The 17,439-nt window shown below is 39.4% G+C and overlaps 1 protein-coding gene and 1 long non-coding RNA gene across 2 annotated transcripts in view; both read right to left on the bottom strand.

Annotated features, from left to right (window-relative positions):
- Positions 1-14,343, bottom strand: part of ankfn1 (ankyrin repeat and fibronectin type III domain containing 1) — a 77,292-nt gene extending 62,949 nt beyond the window's left edge. The window contains exons 1-3 of the mRNA XM_059532573.1: positions 14,295-14,343; positions 14,039-14,191; positions 7,279-7,493 (exon numbers count right to left, since the gene is read on the bottom strand). Coding sequence (XP_059388556.1) covers positions 7,279-7,493; positions 14,039-14,191; positions 14,295-14,308 — 382 coding nt within the window. The 5' untranslated portion in view covers positions 14,309-14,343. The remainder of the gene's footprint in view (positions 1-7,278; positions 7,494-14,038; positions 14,192-14,294) is intronic.
- Positions 14,344-14,370: 27 nt separating this feature from the next.
- On the bottom strand, positions 14,371-17,137 carry LOC132121797 (uncharacterized). Its single transcript, XR_009426318.1, has 3 exons — positions 16,678-17,137; positions 16,489-16,570; positions 14,371-14,407 (listed from the first exon to the last, which is right to left on the bottom strand). It is a non-coding gene; the product is annotated as an uncharacterized LOC132121797 (long non-coding RNA).
- Positions 17,138-17,439: the final 302 nt, after the last annotated feature.

Genomic DNA, 17,439 nt, shown 5'->3' with positions numbered 1-17,439 from the left:
CAAAGGGTAAGAGGTGCTGGCTCTAGGGTCACTGTTCTGTTCATTCATCGGGAAGGCCAGATTTATTGCCAAAAGACACACAGCATGTCATCGAGGGCCATTAGAGAAGGACAACATATCTTTATTAACCATTCTAGGAAAGTTTAGCAACATATTTACTGATAATATGTAGGCTAGTATGGAGATATGACCAAGAATCATGATCTACTGGGATTTTACATGCGACTGTACAGAATTAAGTACACTGAAAATAATTAATAAACAACTAAATCATAGTTACTTTTTGCAAATTTTTTTTTTTTACTAGTAAGTCATATATATATATATATATATATATATATATATATATATATATATATATATATATATATATATATATATATATATATATATAGTTTTTTTCATTAATACTTTTCATTAATTGTTATTATTGTTGAAAATAAAAATTTTTATTTGTATTTACATTTATTATTTTTAATTTATTATTCTTGTTTCTATTTAGTAAGCATTTACAGCTTAAAATGAAAAAGGTGCAAAACGTAATATATGTTACAAAGTTGATTATTTCTTCTTTTTTAACCATGCTGTAACAACGCATCAACAGCCTAACACAACATCTTTTGCTCAACCAATGGCATGAGTCTGGCGGCTGGATTATCTTTATGACTGACCAATGACAGATGGCCAGTGTGTGATCATTATTTTTACAATTCTGTATGGTGATATACAGTAAGTGACTCAGAAAATTACACACTGCACCTTTAAAATATGTGGTCTAATATACATGAAACAGGTTTAATGTATTTTCAATTAGCAAATGTAACCACACATCATGAGCAAAAAAATGGTGATATTCATCATAGGCACCTGTGCAAATCATGTAACATTTAACACAAAGTGGCTGCAGTTCCATTTAATGCTGAAACATGGCTGTGTTTAATCACCAGTGACAGATTGGGAATAAAATGGCAGAGCTTCTACAGCCCTACATCATGTCCTGCTAAGAATTTACAGAATTTACCTTTAATAGAGCTGTGGGTTGAAAAGCATAAATAACTTATTTTGTTGCTTCTCAATCAACCCTTCAAGAGAACCAACAGGGGTTCTGTTAATATCTACAGTATACCCGAGCTCAAATGCAATAGCGACCTCTATTGGATGACTGGGGTAGCGCATGAATTAAAAAGTCACCAAGGAAATACAGTATTTATTTAATCAAAAATACAGTAAAAACAGTAATATTCTAAAATATTATTATAATTTAAAGTAGCAAAAGTTTTATCGATTTATTCCCTTGATTGCAAAGCTGAACTTTCAGCAGCCATTACTCCAGTCTTCACATGATCCTTCAAATATTATTTTAATATTTTACTATTTGGTGCTTAAGAACATTTATTAATACTTAAAACTCAATGTTGAAAACAGTTGTGCTTGATATTTTTGTGGATATTAGTTTTTACAGGATACTTTGAGGAATAGGAAATACAAAAAAAATTTAGGAAAAAGTTTTAATAAAAGTACTAATTTCTTTAATAAAAAATGTTCTATTAATTAAAATATACTGATCCACAGACTTTTGAACAGTAGTTGACATGAATTTACAGAAACAGTGTTTTTATGTGATTTAGTTTACACCAACGTAAATTTTATATGCAATTGAAAAAAAAAAAAAACATAACATACATGAAACATACAAGAAATGCACATTCTTATAACATAATCAGAGAATTTTCATACAAAAAAAACTGTAATAACAAACAAAAGATGATCTTTATGAATGAACAAATGAGTGAATGACTGCTTTCACCCAGACAACCCTTTTAGCTATAAATTCCGGCTTGTGCCATTTAGCGATTCCCTGTACACAGGGGTTATCTAACACTGATTGTATCATTTAGTACATTAAGGCTGAATCTCACATCCCCAGGTAAAAACAGAGAACCCAGTCGCTGAAAACAATCCGCCTGCAGCACTCATTCTATTACACACAATGGTGTCGTTAAAAGAAGATAACACCCAGAACCAATTGGAGCTCTTTGGATAAAATATTGATTCTGATGCCACTGCTGACATCAATATGAGTACACTTCTGTGAAAACAATCCCAGAATTCCTAGAGGGGCATCACATCAACACCACTTTCCTTTTCATGTCTTTCACTTTAAGCCCAAAGGTGAATTTAGGTATGGAAAACTAGAACAAAGCAGAGAAATCGTTGTTCACCATCATGCTTACATTGACATGGCTAATGTTTCGCAAATCTTTGAAGTTGATAAAACTTGTGCAAAAGAACAAAACAAAACAAGTGTTTTCAAAAGCAGCTCACCCAGGCTGCATTTGTTTGATCAGAAATACTGTAAAAACAGTAAAATTGTGAAATGTTATTAAAATTGTAAATAATTATATTTTTATTCTCTATTTTAAATATTTCTATTTTAATAGATAATTTAATTTTAAAATGTCATTTATTCTTGTGATGGCAAAGCAGAATTTTCAGCATCATTACTCCAGTCTTCAGTGTCACATGATCTTTCAGGAATCATTGTAATATGCTGATTTGCTACTCAAGAATCATTTCTTATTATTATCAATGCTTAAAAAGTTGTGCTGCTTCAGATTTTTGTGGAATCCATGATAAGTTTTTTTTTTTGTTTTGTGAAAACAAAAACAGTATTTAAAAAAAAAACGTATAACTATTTTTGTTTCATAATAAAACTATCACATTACTATCACATTTGATCAATTTAGGTCATCCTTGTTGATTAAAAGTTTTAATTTCTTAAAAGTGTAAAAAAAAACTTTTGAATGGTATTGTATACAGTATGCTAAATACTTTAAAAGTTACACATCATCAACAGTATTATTAATTATTTTCATAGAACTATGTTGCAAGTTTAGTGAATCCGCTTACCACCTCTATATTAAAAACAATCATTTTTGACAAAAAAAAGAGATACAATATTCTTAAGTCTATCATGTTCATTCATAGATAGTAATTCATTTACTGTAAATGCATATTTTACATTTTGTTACACAGTTTACAAAAAACTCTAGTCTTGTTGTACAGTATTAATAAATGCTGATTATCTGCACGTTTAGGTAAATGTAGATTATCCGCGTATTCTATGCATATATAAAATCTGCACACTACTGTATATACATACTATTAACTGTAGCAATTATAAGAGTAGTATGCCATTATGGCATTCTGATCGCAGCCTCATACACTCTTAGTTCACCAGAAAATTCTGTCATTATTTACTCACCCTCGAGTCATTCCGAACCTGAAGGCTGTATTCTTTTTATGGAGAAAAGTGTGAACATTCTGCCTAAAATCTCCTTTTACGTTCCATGCAGAAAAAAATAAAGTGGGGTTTGGAATGACAAAAGGGTGAGTAACTGATGACAGAATTTACATTTTATGATGAACCAACTCTTTAACAATCTTCTAAGTGCCCGGTAACACAATTCACTGTTTACATACCAGTCATATGCTCTTCAGAGATAGGCAGAGCTGTTTATGGCATTAACAAAAGTCGTTTCCTTCCATTCTGCACCACCCCTAAAGATAGTTAGGGATGATTCAATTTTGAAGGCTAGGTGGAGTTGGAAGGTGACTAAATAAATATCACTGCCTCTTCTTCATTTCTCAGTACAAGAAAATGTTGGTCAGTGTGACGTGAATTGCTCATTATGCCATCCAAAGATTCACCACTACTATTGCCATAGTGCTAATGAACATCGACTGCAGGGCAGTGCCACAAAGAAACCTGCAATTAGGAGTCATTTTCACATACAACAAGAGCACTAATGACAGATGGACAGCATAGCAGCATGAACTCCAGCACTGGATGAAGTAAGAACTAATATAAAACATACAGTCATATGTTCTGTAAGATATTCTCATCATTTGAAAATTTGCTTTAACCCTCATATATAATATATATATATTTATATAAAAGACCTCTAACACTAGTTTGCTCTATTCTTTTTCTATTCTGTCTGGTTTCTTTTTATTTATTATATTATTTAAAAGCCCTTGCTATGTGTACTGTGTTTAAGCTAACTGAGACTTGTTATAGCACTTATACAGTACAGACCAAAAGTTTGGACACACCTTCTCATTCAAAGAGTTTTCTTTATTTTCATGACTATGAAAATTGTAAGTTCACACTGAAGGCATCAAAACTATGAATTAACACATGTGGAATTATATATGGAATTATATACATAACAAAAAAGTGTGAAACAACTGAAAATATGTCATATTGTAGGTTCTTCAAAGTAGCCACCTTTTGCTTTGATTACTGCTTTGCACACTCTTGGCATTCTCTTGATGAGCTTCAAGAGGTAGTCACCTGAAATGGTCTTCCAACAATCTTAAAGGAGTTCCCCGAGAGATGCTTAGCACTTGTTGGCCCTTTTGCCTTCTGTCTGCGGTCCAGCTCACCCCTAAACCATCTCGATTGGGTTCAGGTCCGGTGACTGTGGAGGCCATCACTCTCCTTCTTGGTCAAATAGCCCTTGATGCCTTCAGTGTGACTCTACAAATTTCATAGTCATGAAAATAAAGAAAACTCTTTGAATGAGAAGGTGTGTCCAAACTTTTGGTCTGTACTGTATATCATTGCTCTTTTTGTTGTTTTTGATTGTTTCCATTGTCCTCATTTGTAAGTCACTTTGATTAAAAACGTCTGCTAAATGACTAATTGTAATGTAAATGTGAATGTTATGTTCCATTTTGACCCAGAGAGGATTGTCTTTTTGCTAGTTAATGTTATCACATTGGACTAAAGCTTACTGACTTTACTCACACAGTGTATAACAACTTTCCAAAGGTGTTTTTTTATTTTTTTATTTTTTTACTTTTTGGGGATTTCAAATAAGACATTTCGAAATATTGTTTTATTTTAATTAGCAGAGGTTTTGTATTTCTTTTTTGACTCTGATTAATCATAGGCCTCATTGGTCTGAGCTTATATGCACCTCAGTATTTGAATGAACATTGTAAAAATAAATTTCAATAATTATTACCAAAAATAATGCTTTTTTACTAAGATGCATAAACTCAGCTCAATGAGGCCTATGATCATTCAGAAACACAAAACCTGAACTAACTGAAAGAAAAGTTGACAAATAGATTGAATACAAGGTTTGGTAATAATATAGGACAGAAATTTTTAAAAGGCCGGCCATTTTTGACCAGGAACAGCAAATTAGGCAAATAATTTTCAGCACAACACAGGGTTAATGTCTGAGTCTCATCTATTTTGTTTTAATTTTGATGTGCTTTGTAGTGAACATTTTAACATTTATACTAATTATATAAAATTAATTAACATGATATGTCTAAATATATGCATAATAAATGAGCATTTCATATACCTACAGTCGTGGCCAAAAGTTTTGAGAATTACATAAATATTGGAAATTGGAAAAGTTGCTGCTTAAGTTTTTATAATAGCAATTTGCATATACTCCAGAATGTTATGAAGAGTGATAGATGAATTGCATAGTCCTTCTTTGCCATGAAAATGAACTTAATCCCCAAAAAAACCTTTCCACTGCATTTCATTGCTGTCATTAAAGGACCTGCTGAGATCATTTCAGTAATCGTCTTGTTAACTCAGGTGAGAATGTTGACGAGCACAAGGCTGGAGATCATTATGTCAGGCTGATTGGGTTAGAATGGCAGACTTGACATGTTAAAAGGAGGGTGATGCTTGAAATCATTGTTCTTCCATTGTTAACCATGGTGACCTGCAAAGAAACACGTGCAGCCATCAATGCGTTGCATAAAAATGGCTTCACAAGCAAGGATATTGTGGCTACTAAGATTGCACCTAAATCAACAATTTATAGGATCATCAAGAACTTCAAGGAAAGAGGTTCAATTCTTGTAAAGAAGGCTTCAGGGCGTCCAAGAAAGTCCAGCAAGCGCCAGGATCGTCTCCTAAAGAGGATTCAGCTGCGGGATCGGAGTGCCACCAGTGCAGAGCTTGCTCAGGAATGGCAGCAGGCAGGTGTGAGCGCATCTGCACGCACAGTGAGGCCAAGACTTTTGGAAGATGGCCTGTGTCAAGAAGGGCAGCAAAGAAGCCACTTCTCTCAAAAAAAACATCAGGGACAGATTGATCTTCTGCAGAAAGTGAATGGACTGCTGAGGACTGGGGCAAAGTCATATTCCTTGATGAAGCCCCTTTCCGATTGTTTCTCATCCAAGGGAGTGGGCTCACTCACAATTCTGCCCAAAAACACAGCCATGAATAAAGAACGGTACCAAAACACCCTCCAACAGCAACTTTTTCCAACAATCCAACAACAGTTTGGTGAAGAACAGTGCATTTTCCAGCACGATGGAGCACCGTGCCATAAGCCAAAAGTGATAACTAAGTGGCTCGGGGACCAGAATGTTGAAATTTTGGGTCCATGGCCTGGAAACTCCCCAGATCTTAATCCCATTGAGAACTTGTGGTCAATCCTCAAGAGGCGGGTGGACAAACAAAAACCCACTAATTCTGACAAACTCCAAGAAGTGATTATGAAAGAATGGGTTGCTATCAGTCAGGATTTGGCCCAGAAGTTGGTTGAGAGCATGCCCAGTCGAATTGCAGAGGTCCTTAAAAAGAAGGGCCAACACTGCAAATACTGACTCTTTGCATAAATGTCATGTAATTGTCGATAAAAGCCTTTGAAACATATGAAGTGCTTGTAATTATATTTCGGTACATCACAGAAACAACTGAAACAAAGATCTAAAAGCAGTTTAGCAGCAAACTTTTTGAAAACTAATATTTATGTAATTCTCAAAACTTTTGGCCACGACTGTACAGTATTTCACAGCATCAGCCATTTACTTTTGGTAATTGCAACAAACACAGTGTGAGTATCATTCCCGGCAGAAGCAATTAGCCAGATTACTGGAGTCATTAATCTTGCAGAGAACCTTCGCCCTCAAATTTCACAAATATGTATGTCAAACTGTGCAAATTGCTTGATGAAATTGGATGTAACAGGCAATTGAGCAAATAAAAACAAACAGCAATGCTTGGCAAAACATAGCAAGACAAGAAATCAATCCATTCAAGAACCACAAGACCTCCAAATGTGGTTCCTCAAACTCAAATTCAGGCATTGCGTACTACACATATGTATTTGCCTGAAAAAAATGTCAAACCACAGCACTGGCACAATCATGCCTATTGAGAGCCAAACGAGTTTTGGAGAGGAGTTGGTATCTGCGACTATGATGAATGGATGCAGTTTGTGATTGGCATACCTGATGCGTCCCAGTGCAGTCCTCCAGGGCTGGCTGCCAGGCGCCGGCGTTTCTTCACACTCACGCCACCTTGACAGGAGTCTCTGGTGGGCTCGGGCAGAGGAGTTGAGGTGGTCCGCAGAGGCGATGAGGACTGAGGGGAGGCTGAAACTGGCAATAGATGGGTTTCCTTCTCCTGACACTGGCTCAGATGGATAGATTCGTTCTCCAGGGGCCTGTGGAACAAAAGAGATTTCATTTCCGCTGTCACTCCACTATAATTAGCTGTCATAGCGTGATGTTTTCATGATCACAACTGCGCTCCCCCATACTGCACAGCGTGTCATACCATCAGTGATAAACGCACATCTTTTCCATACCAATCAACTTTAAAAAATTTCAGCTTTTAGCTTTATGTCAGAAAAAGAAAGGAATTATATGTGTGGAAAAAGTGTGAGAACAAAATGTCAGAATATTTGAAATCATGATATTATAGATGTCAAGCTGTATAGACAATATTATGTGTGAATTTAAAGCATAGTTTGAGTTCATTGTGTCCTACACTGCAAAAAAAATTAAATAAAAATCCTGTCATTTTTACAGAATAAATTGGAAGCTGTGGTTGCCAGAATAATTCTGCTAAAAAAGCATACAAATACTTACAGAACAACATCTACATGTTACAGTTATAAAAACATAGTGTCCCATTAATGTATACTGACAACCATTATAATAACATATTTTTTTTATAGTTTTTACACTGTAAATTATATGACTTTTTCTTTTTTTATCTCCAATAATTTAACATTTAATAGCATTTTACTGTAAAATCTATTTTCAGTTTCCCTGGTACATAAAAGAACTTACAATAACCAATTAGCATCTTTTTACCATAGCATTTTTACAATCTTTTACACTTACAATTAGTCATTTTTTCACTTGTACTCATACTTTAAGATGGCTTTTGAAAAAACTGAACTAAATTTGGAAGATTAAATATTTTTCAATTGCAGTAATACATTTAGTAGAAGCCTTAACAAAATACTAAATAGATATACGAATAAACAAAGACCAATTTGACTAAAAACATCCTGTTTTACAGTACCTGGATTCAGGAAGGGTATAGCTTTGGCTTTTCCATGATTGTCTCTTGCAGGATCCTGATTTTTTTCTTCTAAACAAAAACTCAACAATCCGTTCCATTCTAAACATGACGCCCTCATAGACGACTTCTCTTCACGTATAACAACTTATTAAAGATTTCCCATCTGATTCCGTATGAGTAGTGAGCTGCATATTAATTGACTGCACCTGATTGATCTAACGCCACAGTTTTTGCCCAGGACTTCCCGTAGCTTAAGCCTTTTCATAGTCAAATCAACAACGTAATCATCATGGGATAAAAAAAAGGCCCCTATTTCAAAAAAAAAAGCAGCCCCACTGAGCGTTCAGCGCCTGGCATAAATATTAAATTGCACCTTCGGCTAAAGTGTGCCAACCACACACAAAAAAGCCATATCAGTCTGTCAAGAGTCAAGTGTAGCGTACATCTGATGGTAGAGTTGGCTATGTTGCTTTTGTGAGGCTTGATTAACTGTAGCAAGTAAGGAGGGGTTTCCAGTGAATGCTTTGTTTCCACTGAGAGATGTAATAACACCATCACCGTATGAAACCCCGCTTTTTGTTTTTAATAAATGGCTCTGCTGCAGCTTATGAATGTAGCCTGATTACATAAAGTTTGCTGGCGGTATGTTTCTTTTTTACCCCAGGCAGGATTAAAACAGTATTAACTGGTCTTAGTCATTGTATGCAGTACTTTTTTGTTCTTACTTTGTAGCATATGGTTTTTGGGTGCTTTGATGATTCATTTTTTTTGTTGAGAGTCCTGCATAAAAGGTAGCTGAGAAAACATGATTGGTTTTGATTGGCTATTGAAACCACAAGAGCCACACTAATTCTACGTGTGGGAGTTTGGCTGGCACTATCAGAGTAATTCTCTCGCCTAATTTCAATATGTATTCAAAGGTGTTGATTAAAAAAAAATCAAGCATGTTTAATAGGATTCTCAAAAGTAATCAAAAGGTTGTTAAATATGGAGAGAAATGTTTAGTGAGAATTACGAGCAATTTGAATGTCCGTCATCTTTGATTACATAATCACGTTTTTAAAGATTATTTTTAATAAATTAGGCTTTAGCTACTGTTGATTCCGAATGTTCAGGCAGGACACAAAACGTCTCAAGGTTACGAATGTAACCCTGGTTCCTTGAAGGAACGAGACGCTGCGTCGAACGCTTTGGGGAACGTCCCTGACGAGACCGACTCTGAATATCGTGTGCAATCTGTCCAACGGAAGGGCGTGACAACACGGGCGGGGTGACGTAGCGACCAGGAAGCTATAAAAGCACGTGCCTTGCAGCTGGCTTCAGCTTCGAGTAGGGAAGCAAGCGCCGGCAGGGGTGCCGGGAGTATGGCTCTGCGACGCAGCATCTCGTTCCTTCAAGGAACCAGGGTTACATTCGTAACCTTGAGACGTTCCTTTTCAGGAACTCGAGCTGCATTGAACGCATTGGGGAACGATGTGCCCACGCTGCCAGACTTCCAAATCCCTGCCTAGTGTGTATCCGAAGAGCACAGCTAAGGCGAGAGAACAGAAGAGCCCGGAGTGGCTCGCATGTCAAGGTCATAAAATCTGACAAATGTAGAGGGCGTGGACCACCCCGCAGCGTTGCAGATGTCCAAGAGGGACACACCTGCTGAGAAGGCCTTAGAGGCCGCCATACCCCGAGTAGAGTGAGCCTTGGCTCCCAAAGGAAGGGGAAGACCAGAGGACTCATAGGAGACGTTGATAGCCTCGACTATCCAACGACTTAGGGTCTGCTTGGAGGCAGGAGAACCCTTTTTAGGAGGACCGTGGCAAACAAGCAATTGGCCGGATTTTCTCCACAGGGCAGCTCTGCTGCTAAGATGCAGTGCTCGCACTGGACACATACAATTTAGCTTTTCCTGGTCTGGCTCCCGAAAGGGAGGAGGACAGAAGGCCTGCAGTACGATAGGTTTTGGTGTAACAGAGGGAACCTTCGGAACATAACCCGCTCGAGGGTATAAGAATGCTTTGGCCATACCAGGGGCAAAGTCTAGATAAGTAGGGGCCACCGAAAGGGCCTGAAGATCTCCAACTCTCTTTAGTGAGGTGATTGCCAGTAACAGGGCAGTTTTAAGTGTCAGATGTCTATCTGAGATATCTTGTATCGGCTCGAATGGAGCTTTACAAAGAGCCTCTAAAACCACAACCAAATCCCAGGGGGGAACACGGGATCGTACTGGAGGTCTCAGCCTCAGCGCACCGCGGAGGAAACATGTAACTAGAGGGTGTCTACCCACTGACTGATCATTGAAAGGGACATGGTAAGCAGCTATGGCCGCCGCGTACACCTTTAAGGTGGAGTGGGTTAACCCCGCAGAGAGCCTAGCTTGGAGCCAAGGTTTCTTCCACATGTCTAATGCACGAAGGCATCGCCGCGTGACCTTGATAACACGAAGTGGATTTCCCCTCGGGGAAAAGCCGTTGGACTTGAGCCACCACTGTAGGGGTCTCATGTACAGCAGGCCAAAAGGTATCACGTTGGACGCAGCTGCCATCAGACCTAACAATCTCTGAAATTGTTTGACAGTGAGTGACTGGCCCTCTTTGACTCTCTCGACTGATGTGAGGATCGACTCGATCCGAGCAGGAGACAGACGTGCCTGCATCGTGGTCGAATTCCACACTACGCCTAGATAGGTGGTTCTCTGAACTGGAGAAAGTACACTCTTCTTGGCGTTTAGTCTCAAACCCAGCTCCCCCATATGTACGAGAATGACATCTCGATGCCGAACCGCCATCTGCTCTGATTGAGCTAGAATCAACCAATCGTCCATATAATTTAGAATGCGGATGCCCTGCATACGGACGGATACCAGAGCCGCATCTACACATCTCGTGAACGTGCGGGGTGAGAGTGCGAGGCCAAAGGGAAGTACTCGATATTGATAAGCTTTGCCCCCGAAAGCGAACCTCAGAAATTTCCTGTGTTGTGGAAGGATGGATATGTGGAAGTATGCGTCTTTGAGATCTCTCGTGACAAACCAGTCCTCGGATCTGATTTGAGCTACAACCTGCTTGACAGTGAGCATTTTGAACTTCAGTGGCATAACTGAGCGGTTCAGGTGATGTAAGTCTAAGATCGGACGCAACCCCCCATCCTTCTTTGGAACTATGAAATACCAGCTGTAAAACCCGGATTCCCTGTCTAGAAGAGGGACCACCTCGATGGCCTCCTTCCGTAATAGGGTATTCACTTCTTGTTCCATAACCATAGCCTGCTGGGGACCGACCACTGTCGGTGTAACCCCGTTGAATTTCGGCGGTGGATGACCAAACTGAATGCAGTAGCCTTTTTCTATTGTACGCAGGACCCACTGAGATACATTTGGCAGTAGTTTCCACACTGCTAAATAATCTACTAAGGGAATCAGTCTCTCGAGACTGACCTCTGGTGTAAGAGGTCTTCTTCTCGCGGGCGGAAATAACTGGGAGCAGCGCTCGCTGGAGGCCGCTGCGCCCTGAAACTCTGGCAGGGTTGGCAGACCGACCTCCTGAGGGCACTGAGGTGAGGCGGGCACCGTATAATGAGGTGGACCACGCTCTACCCCAGTAGGGGCTACCCTCAGGATCATTAAGCCACTGGCGTCAGGATCTTTTTGTCGAGGACTTCCGGGCCTCGATAACTGTTCTTAAATCGAGCTTTTTAGATTTGGAAGTCCCCGACTCAGAGCATCGCTGAGGCCCTCGGCCCCGTCGTGGGGGAGCACGAGCAGCGACACTCTGTTTTTTGCGCTTCCCTATATGAGGAGCCAGCATGTGGCGTGGTCATCTCCCGCCCAGATGCACCACGAGAGCGACGAGGGAGGAAATTCTAGAACGCCGCCGCCTGCTTTCGTGCCTCCTGGAACCTGTCGACGACAGTATTGACTGTGTCGCCAAACAGGCCAGAAGGCTGAAGCGGGGCGTCCAGGAGGCAGACCCTATCTCTTTCTTTGATTTCTGACAGGGTCAGCCATAAATGCCTCTCTGCGGCCACTAAGGCTGCCATAGACCGCCCATTTGCACGAGCGGTCTCTTTAGTGGCGCGGAGGGAGAGATCAGCGGTCTTTCTAAGCTCTTCAATATCTTCAGACTTGATCCCCTCTCCCTCATCGATATCTCCCAGCAGGTCGGCCTGATAAGCTTGTAGGACTGCCATGGTGTGAAGGCAAGCCCCAGCCTGACCTGCTGCCACATAACCTTTGCCCACCAGCGATGATGTAACTCTGAGAGGCTTGGTGGGCAACGTCGGAGCCTTTAGAGACCGCTCTATAACCCCGCTCTCCCAGCCCCATCACGTTGCCATAGTATAGTGAATCGGGGCCAAAGAGGCGGGTCGAATAAGGGTGATTCCACGTTTCGATATTTCTTCGTGGAGATCGGGAAAGAATGGTAGGCTCCGACGTGGAGGTGGTTGCCTCAGCCGCAGAAAGCATTCATCTAACTTGCTTCTCTGCGGCTCAGAATGTTTTTCAGCAGGCCATTCGATTTTTAATTTATCAACTGCGCGTGTAACAACCTCCAAAAGCTCTACATATTGGGGCGACAGGGGTGGTGAATCCCCAGCAACAGTCTCCACATCGACCTCCTCGGAGGAAGAGAGGTGAAGAGCTGATCCCTCACCCTGGGGGGAAGAAACCGACGAGCGTGCTTCCGAACCCAGGGTTTGGGCGCCGGATCTGGCAGATGAGGAAGGAGATAAGGACTGGCCCGTCTCCATTCCCTCTGACAGATCCACCTGCGAACCCCACGAGTGCAGCAGCCGTTCTGCCTCGGCAGAAGCTGGGCCACCACCGCGGGAAACGCTGGTGAAGGCTCCCTCCTCGAAGAGAGCCCTCCGGGATCGAAGCGTCCGCATTGGCAATCGTTCACAATGCGGACAGTCGGCCCCCTCGAGAGCCGACTCAGCGTGCTTCAATCCCAGGCAAGCCACGCATAAACTGTGTGTATCCCCACTCGTAATGTAGCGAGGCCAGGGAGGAACACACAATCTATAACGTGGCTTGGAATCGCCCCTCACATGTTTGGTCTTTGCTTTTACTTTAGGCATATTGAGCTGTTCTTATTGAGCGATATTGAGCGATCTTTTTAATGCTTAGGAGACAGACAACAATAAATAGGACCAATGGGACAGACTTTTGACATGCACACACAGAGCGCTTGCTGACAGACGCGAAGCTGAACCCAGCTGCATGGCACGTGCTTTTATAGCTTCCTGGTCGCTACGTCACCCCGCCTGTGACGTCACGCCCTTCCGTTGGACAGATTGCACACGATATTCAGAGTCGGTCTCGTCAGGGACGTTCCCCAAAGCGTTCGACGCAGCTCGAGTTCCTGAAAAGGAACTGACTTTAATGTGTAAAAGATCAAAAATTGCAGTCCAATAACTGGACTAAACTACACGTTATTTATAAATAACTGTGCATTCTATCAGTTACTGCATGTCTACTTAACAAGTAAATGAGTAAAATGCAAATGTGAGCCAGAATTATTTGAATATGTGGGAAAAAATGTGTAGTTAGCTGCTTGTCAATAGTCAAATATATAGTTCAGAATTCATTACACAAAAACTAAGTGTGGAGTAATCTAAATCTCTGTAAGAAAGAAACAGGAACTATCCAGACCCATCCTTAAACTTTTCTCACAAACATGTTACCTGGACTCTTTGTCTGTGTCTCCAATGCCATTCTCATGGGACAGTAGCGGCAAGGAGCAAACTGAATCCCGGCTCCTGGGTAACATAGAAGAGGGCATACACAGCCATGTCTCCAGATCAGAGAATTTGGAGTAGCTCAGCATTTCTAAAACACTGCAATACAATACAAATAAGACATATTTCAGTTTTGGTGTATTAAATAGTTTATCTATAGATTATTGTATAATTATCATTATACATAATGAACTTACGGTACCTGTCCTCTCCCATTCCTGGGATTTCATATTTGTGGTAACCACATGGTGTTTGTGATTCCTGTGGAGCCAGCAGACAAGTTTTTTCAGTCTCATAAGACATCTTGAGCCATCTCTGACAAAAGCAGAACAACCTGTTAGTTTACTGTATGCTGATCATGTGAGGTTTTCTTCCACAACCACAAATTAAGTCAAATTGCACAGCCAGTTATCCACATGGCTAATGTTTTGGACATGAGCTCACTTCATGGCACAGGTCCCTGCTGGTGGTGCCAAACAGAAGCTGGTAAATCAAGCCTGTGCACATTATTAATGTTTATCTAATAAATATAACATCTGGCTAAGTGACCTTTTAAGTTTTAATACAAACTGCAGTGTTTCCCCTAGGTTTACAGCTTTTTTGGAGGGGTTGGGGGGGTCTGTTTTTGGACTCCTTTTTAATGGTGAAATTTTAATTTCTAAAGCATGTCTAATTAATTAAAATCATGAAACTTAAACAATTTAACATTAATGTATTAAAAGTAAAACATTTTTATTATTAATACGTTTAGGGCCCAATGAAACATTTTATTTTTCCAACGTTATGTTTCATTGTTTCCAAATTCTGTGTTTTAGAATGTCTAATTATTTGAAACCATAAAAATAAGTTTAATTAATTTTTACAATAGCCTTATGATCACCCCCCACCCCCCAGAAATTCTGTGTTGTGAATTAACAATTTTAAGACATAAAACATTCATTTAATTAATCTTTTAATTAATGAAAATCTAACTTTTTTTTTGGAAAATAATGTGGATTACAATTTAATCATTGAATAAATAGTGTATGATTACTCCTTAAAAATAAGGTTTTAATAATTTTAGTAGTAGTAGTAGCCTAATACATAGCCTACATTCTACTGAACAACAGTAATATATTTCTGCCCCAATGTCTTCAAGTTAAATCAAACTTACATTTACATTTCTGTGTGAATATGATGAGGATATTTTTACTCAAATGAAACGGTCAAATGCTCATGTGACAAGTGATTCTCAGAGCATTTCTGGACATGCTGTGCACGTATTTATGTCCTCATTAGTGAGACAGCAGACAATATCACCGGAAGTTTGCACCATTAATTATCACAGAGACATGCAGAATTCATATTTAAAAAGTTGTTTTGCGGCTTAATATTTACAAATACTAGTGTGAGTCTGAGTGTGCTTATGTGTGGGCACTCGTGCATCGAGGCAGAGCCAGAGACATGCCGCAGTGTAAGTAATATAAATAACATAAGGCTATTTAGTTTGTTTAATAAAAGAACAAGGTATAGACCTGTTCTATAGGAAAGGTAACTTTAAATGACTTCTGTTGTGATCTCACAGCTGGCTATGATACTTGATTTGAATGATTTGAATTTCTACTGGCCTTTTTAATTTTTTTTGTGTTTCATCAATTGCTTTACTGTTTACATTTTACTGAAAAGTCTAATTAGGCAGGTTCCATTGTGACAACTTGCCCCATATGGTGTGACAGCATACCCTGCCATTGGGGCACGTTGTCAAAGAACAGGGGTGTCAAACTCAATTCCTGGAGGGCTGGAGCCCTGCATAGTTTAGATTCAACCCTAATTAAACACACCTGATCCAACTAATCAAGTCTTATGGGCTTATTTGAAAGCTACATGGAATGTGTGTTGGAGCAGGATTGGAACAAAACTCAGCAGGGCACCGGTCCTCCAGGAACTGAGATTAACACCCCTGTCATTGAAGATAAATAAATTAATGGAGTCTTTTTTTTTTCTTGGGCAGTAACAGTGGAAATGTTCAAAAGCTTTTTGTAGCCTAGAACTTAAAGTATGTGACTAAACTTACACAGAAACTTACTTTCAAAAATAAACTATCATGATAAACATTCATTCCCTTAATCACTACAGAAAAGCCTTTAATCAAATGATCTTTAGCAGAGGTGTGGTTCCGAAATTAGCTTTAAAATCTCCTCACTGTTCCCATCACAACACTGTTCATATCCCACATGTATCCATCTTTAATTACTCCTCTTCCTTTCATATAACACCCCACCTAACGTTACACTGCAAACACTACAGTTGAGATGTACACTGTAAAGCTTACAGATTGTCAGGCTACGTCCAGTGCAGGCAACTTCACTGAATACGAACACGGACTCGGTTTGGAAAAGGAGGGAATGTAACGTTACCTCTTTGTTCTCCGGTTCTGGACTCAAGGAACCGTTGCGGATCCTCAGAACATCTGCATCCTGTTCCCGTAAAACCCTGAAACTAGACTCAAAACTTCCCGTAACGTGTCTTCCACTCAGGCGTAGTGAAAACTCGAACTCCTGCGACTGCATTTAGGAACAAAAGCTAAAGATTTCTGCTAAACTCACCAAATGTGATCCCTGTTCGCCATCAGGAAGTGAAGGAAGCCTGTCATCTGCTCCGAGGATATTCACTTTTCATTACTTTTCAATAACTATAAACTACGTTCCACGGAGTAACGTTTTGATAGCCTATGTTTTGCTAACCACTGTATGAACATTAAAATGTCGAATTTCGTTGAAACCCGTCCTGTCCCGATGTTTTTTTTCTTCTTCTTCTTCTTCTTTTTTTGTACATGACTGTGTAAGATAAGACAGGAAATATTTATGTAGTTATCCAGGAAAATGAGGGACTGCAATTATCTCACATAAACAGTTCTTCATCTTCATGTTGATGTAACCAAACAACATCTCCATTTCCAACATGATGACTAGTATATCCTCAGTGATATAAACTACGCGGTTGTGTACATTCGTGAGAAATATGTACTTTAACACTGTTAATTAAACTATACACTTAATAAACTGCCAATTCTGCCAAACTCAGTGTGCTTCATGTGTAACTGTGGTAATTAACTTTTTTTAAATTAAAGGAGCTACAGCCTATTTTAGTCAAAAATAGTATACATTATGAAAATATAATTGTATTAAAATATTATATATAACTATTATTAAATATTATGACTCGCTGAATCAACCTGACTAAATTAGCTGTTTACACAATGCACATTTGTTTTAAAGTTCAGTCAGTTTTGGATACTTTTTTGTGTTTGTGTTTTTGTTTTGTTTTTTTTGTTGTTGCTCCCGTTTTTATTCCATTTGCTCATAAAT

The sequence above is a fragment of the Carassius carassius genome, chromosome 40, assembly GCF_963082965.1.
Source record: "Carassius carassius chromosome 40, fCarCar2.1, whole genome shotgun sequence".
Classification (NCBI taxonomy): Eukaryota; Metazoa; Chordata; class Actinopteri; order Cypriniformes; family Cyprinidae; genus Carassius; species Carassius carassius.
Note: the sequence above shows the minus strand (reverse complement) of the source record. Positions and strands in the feature narration are given on the sequence as shown.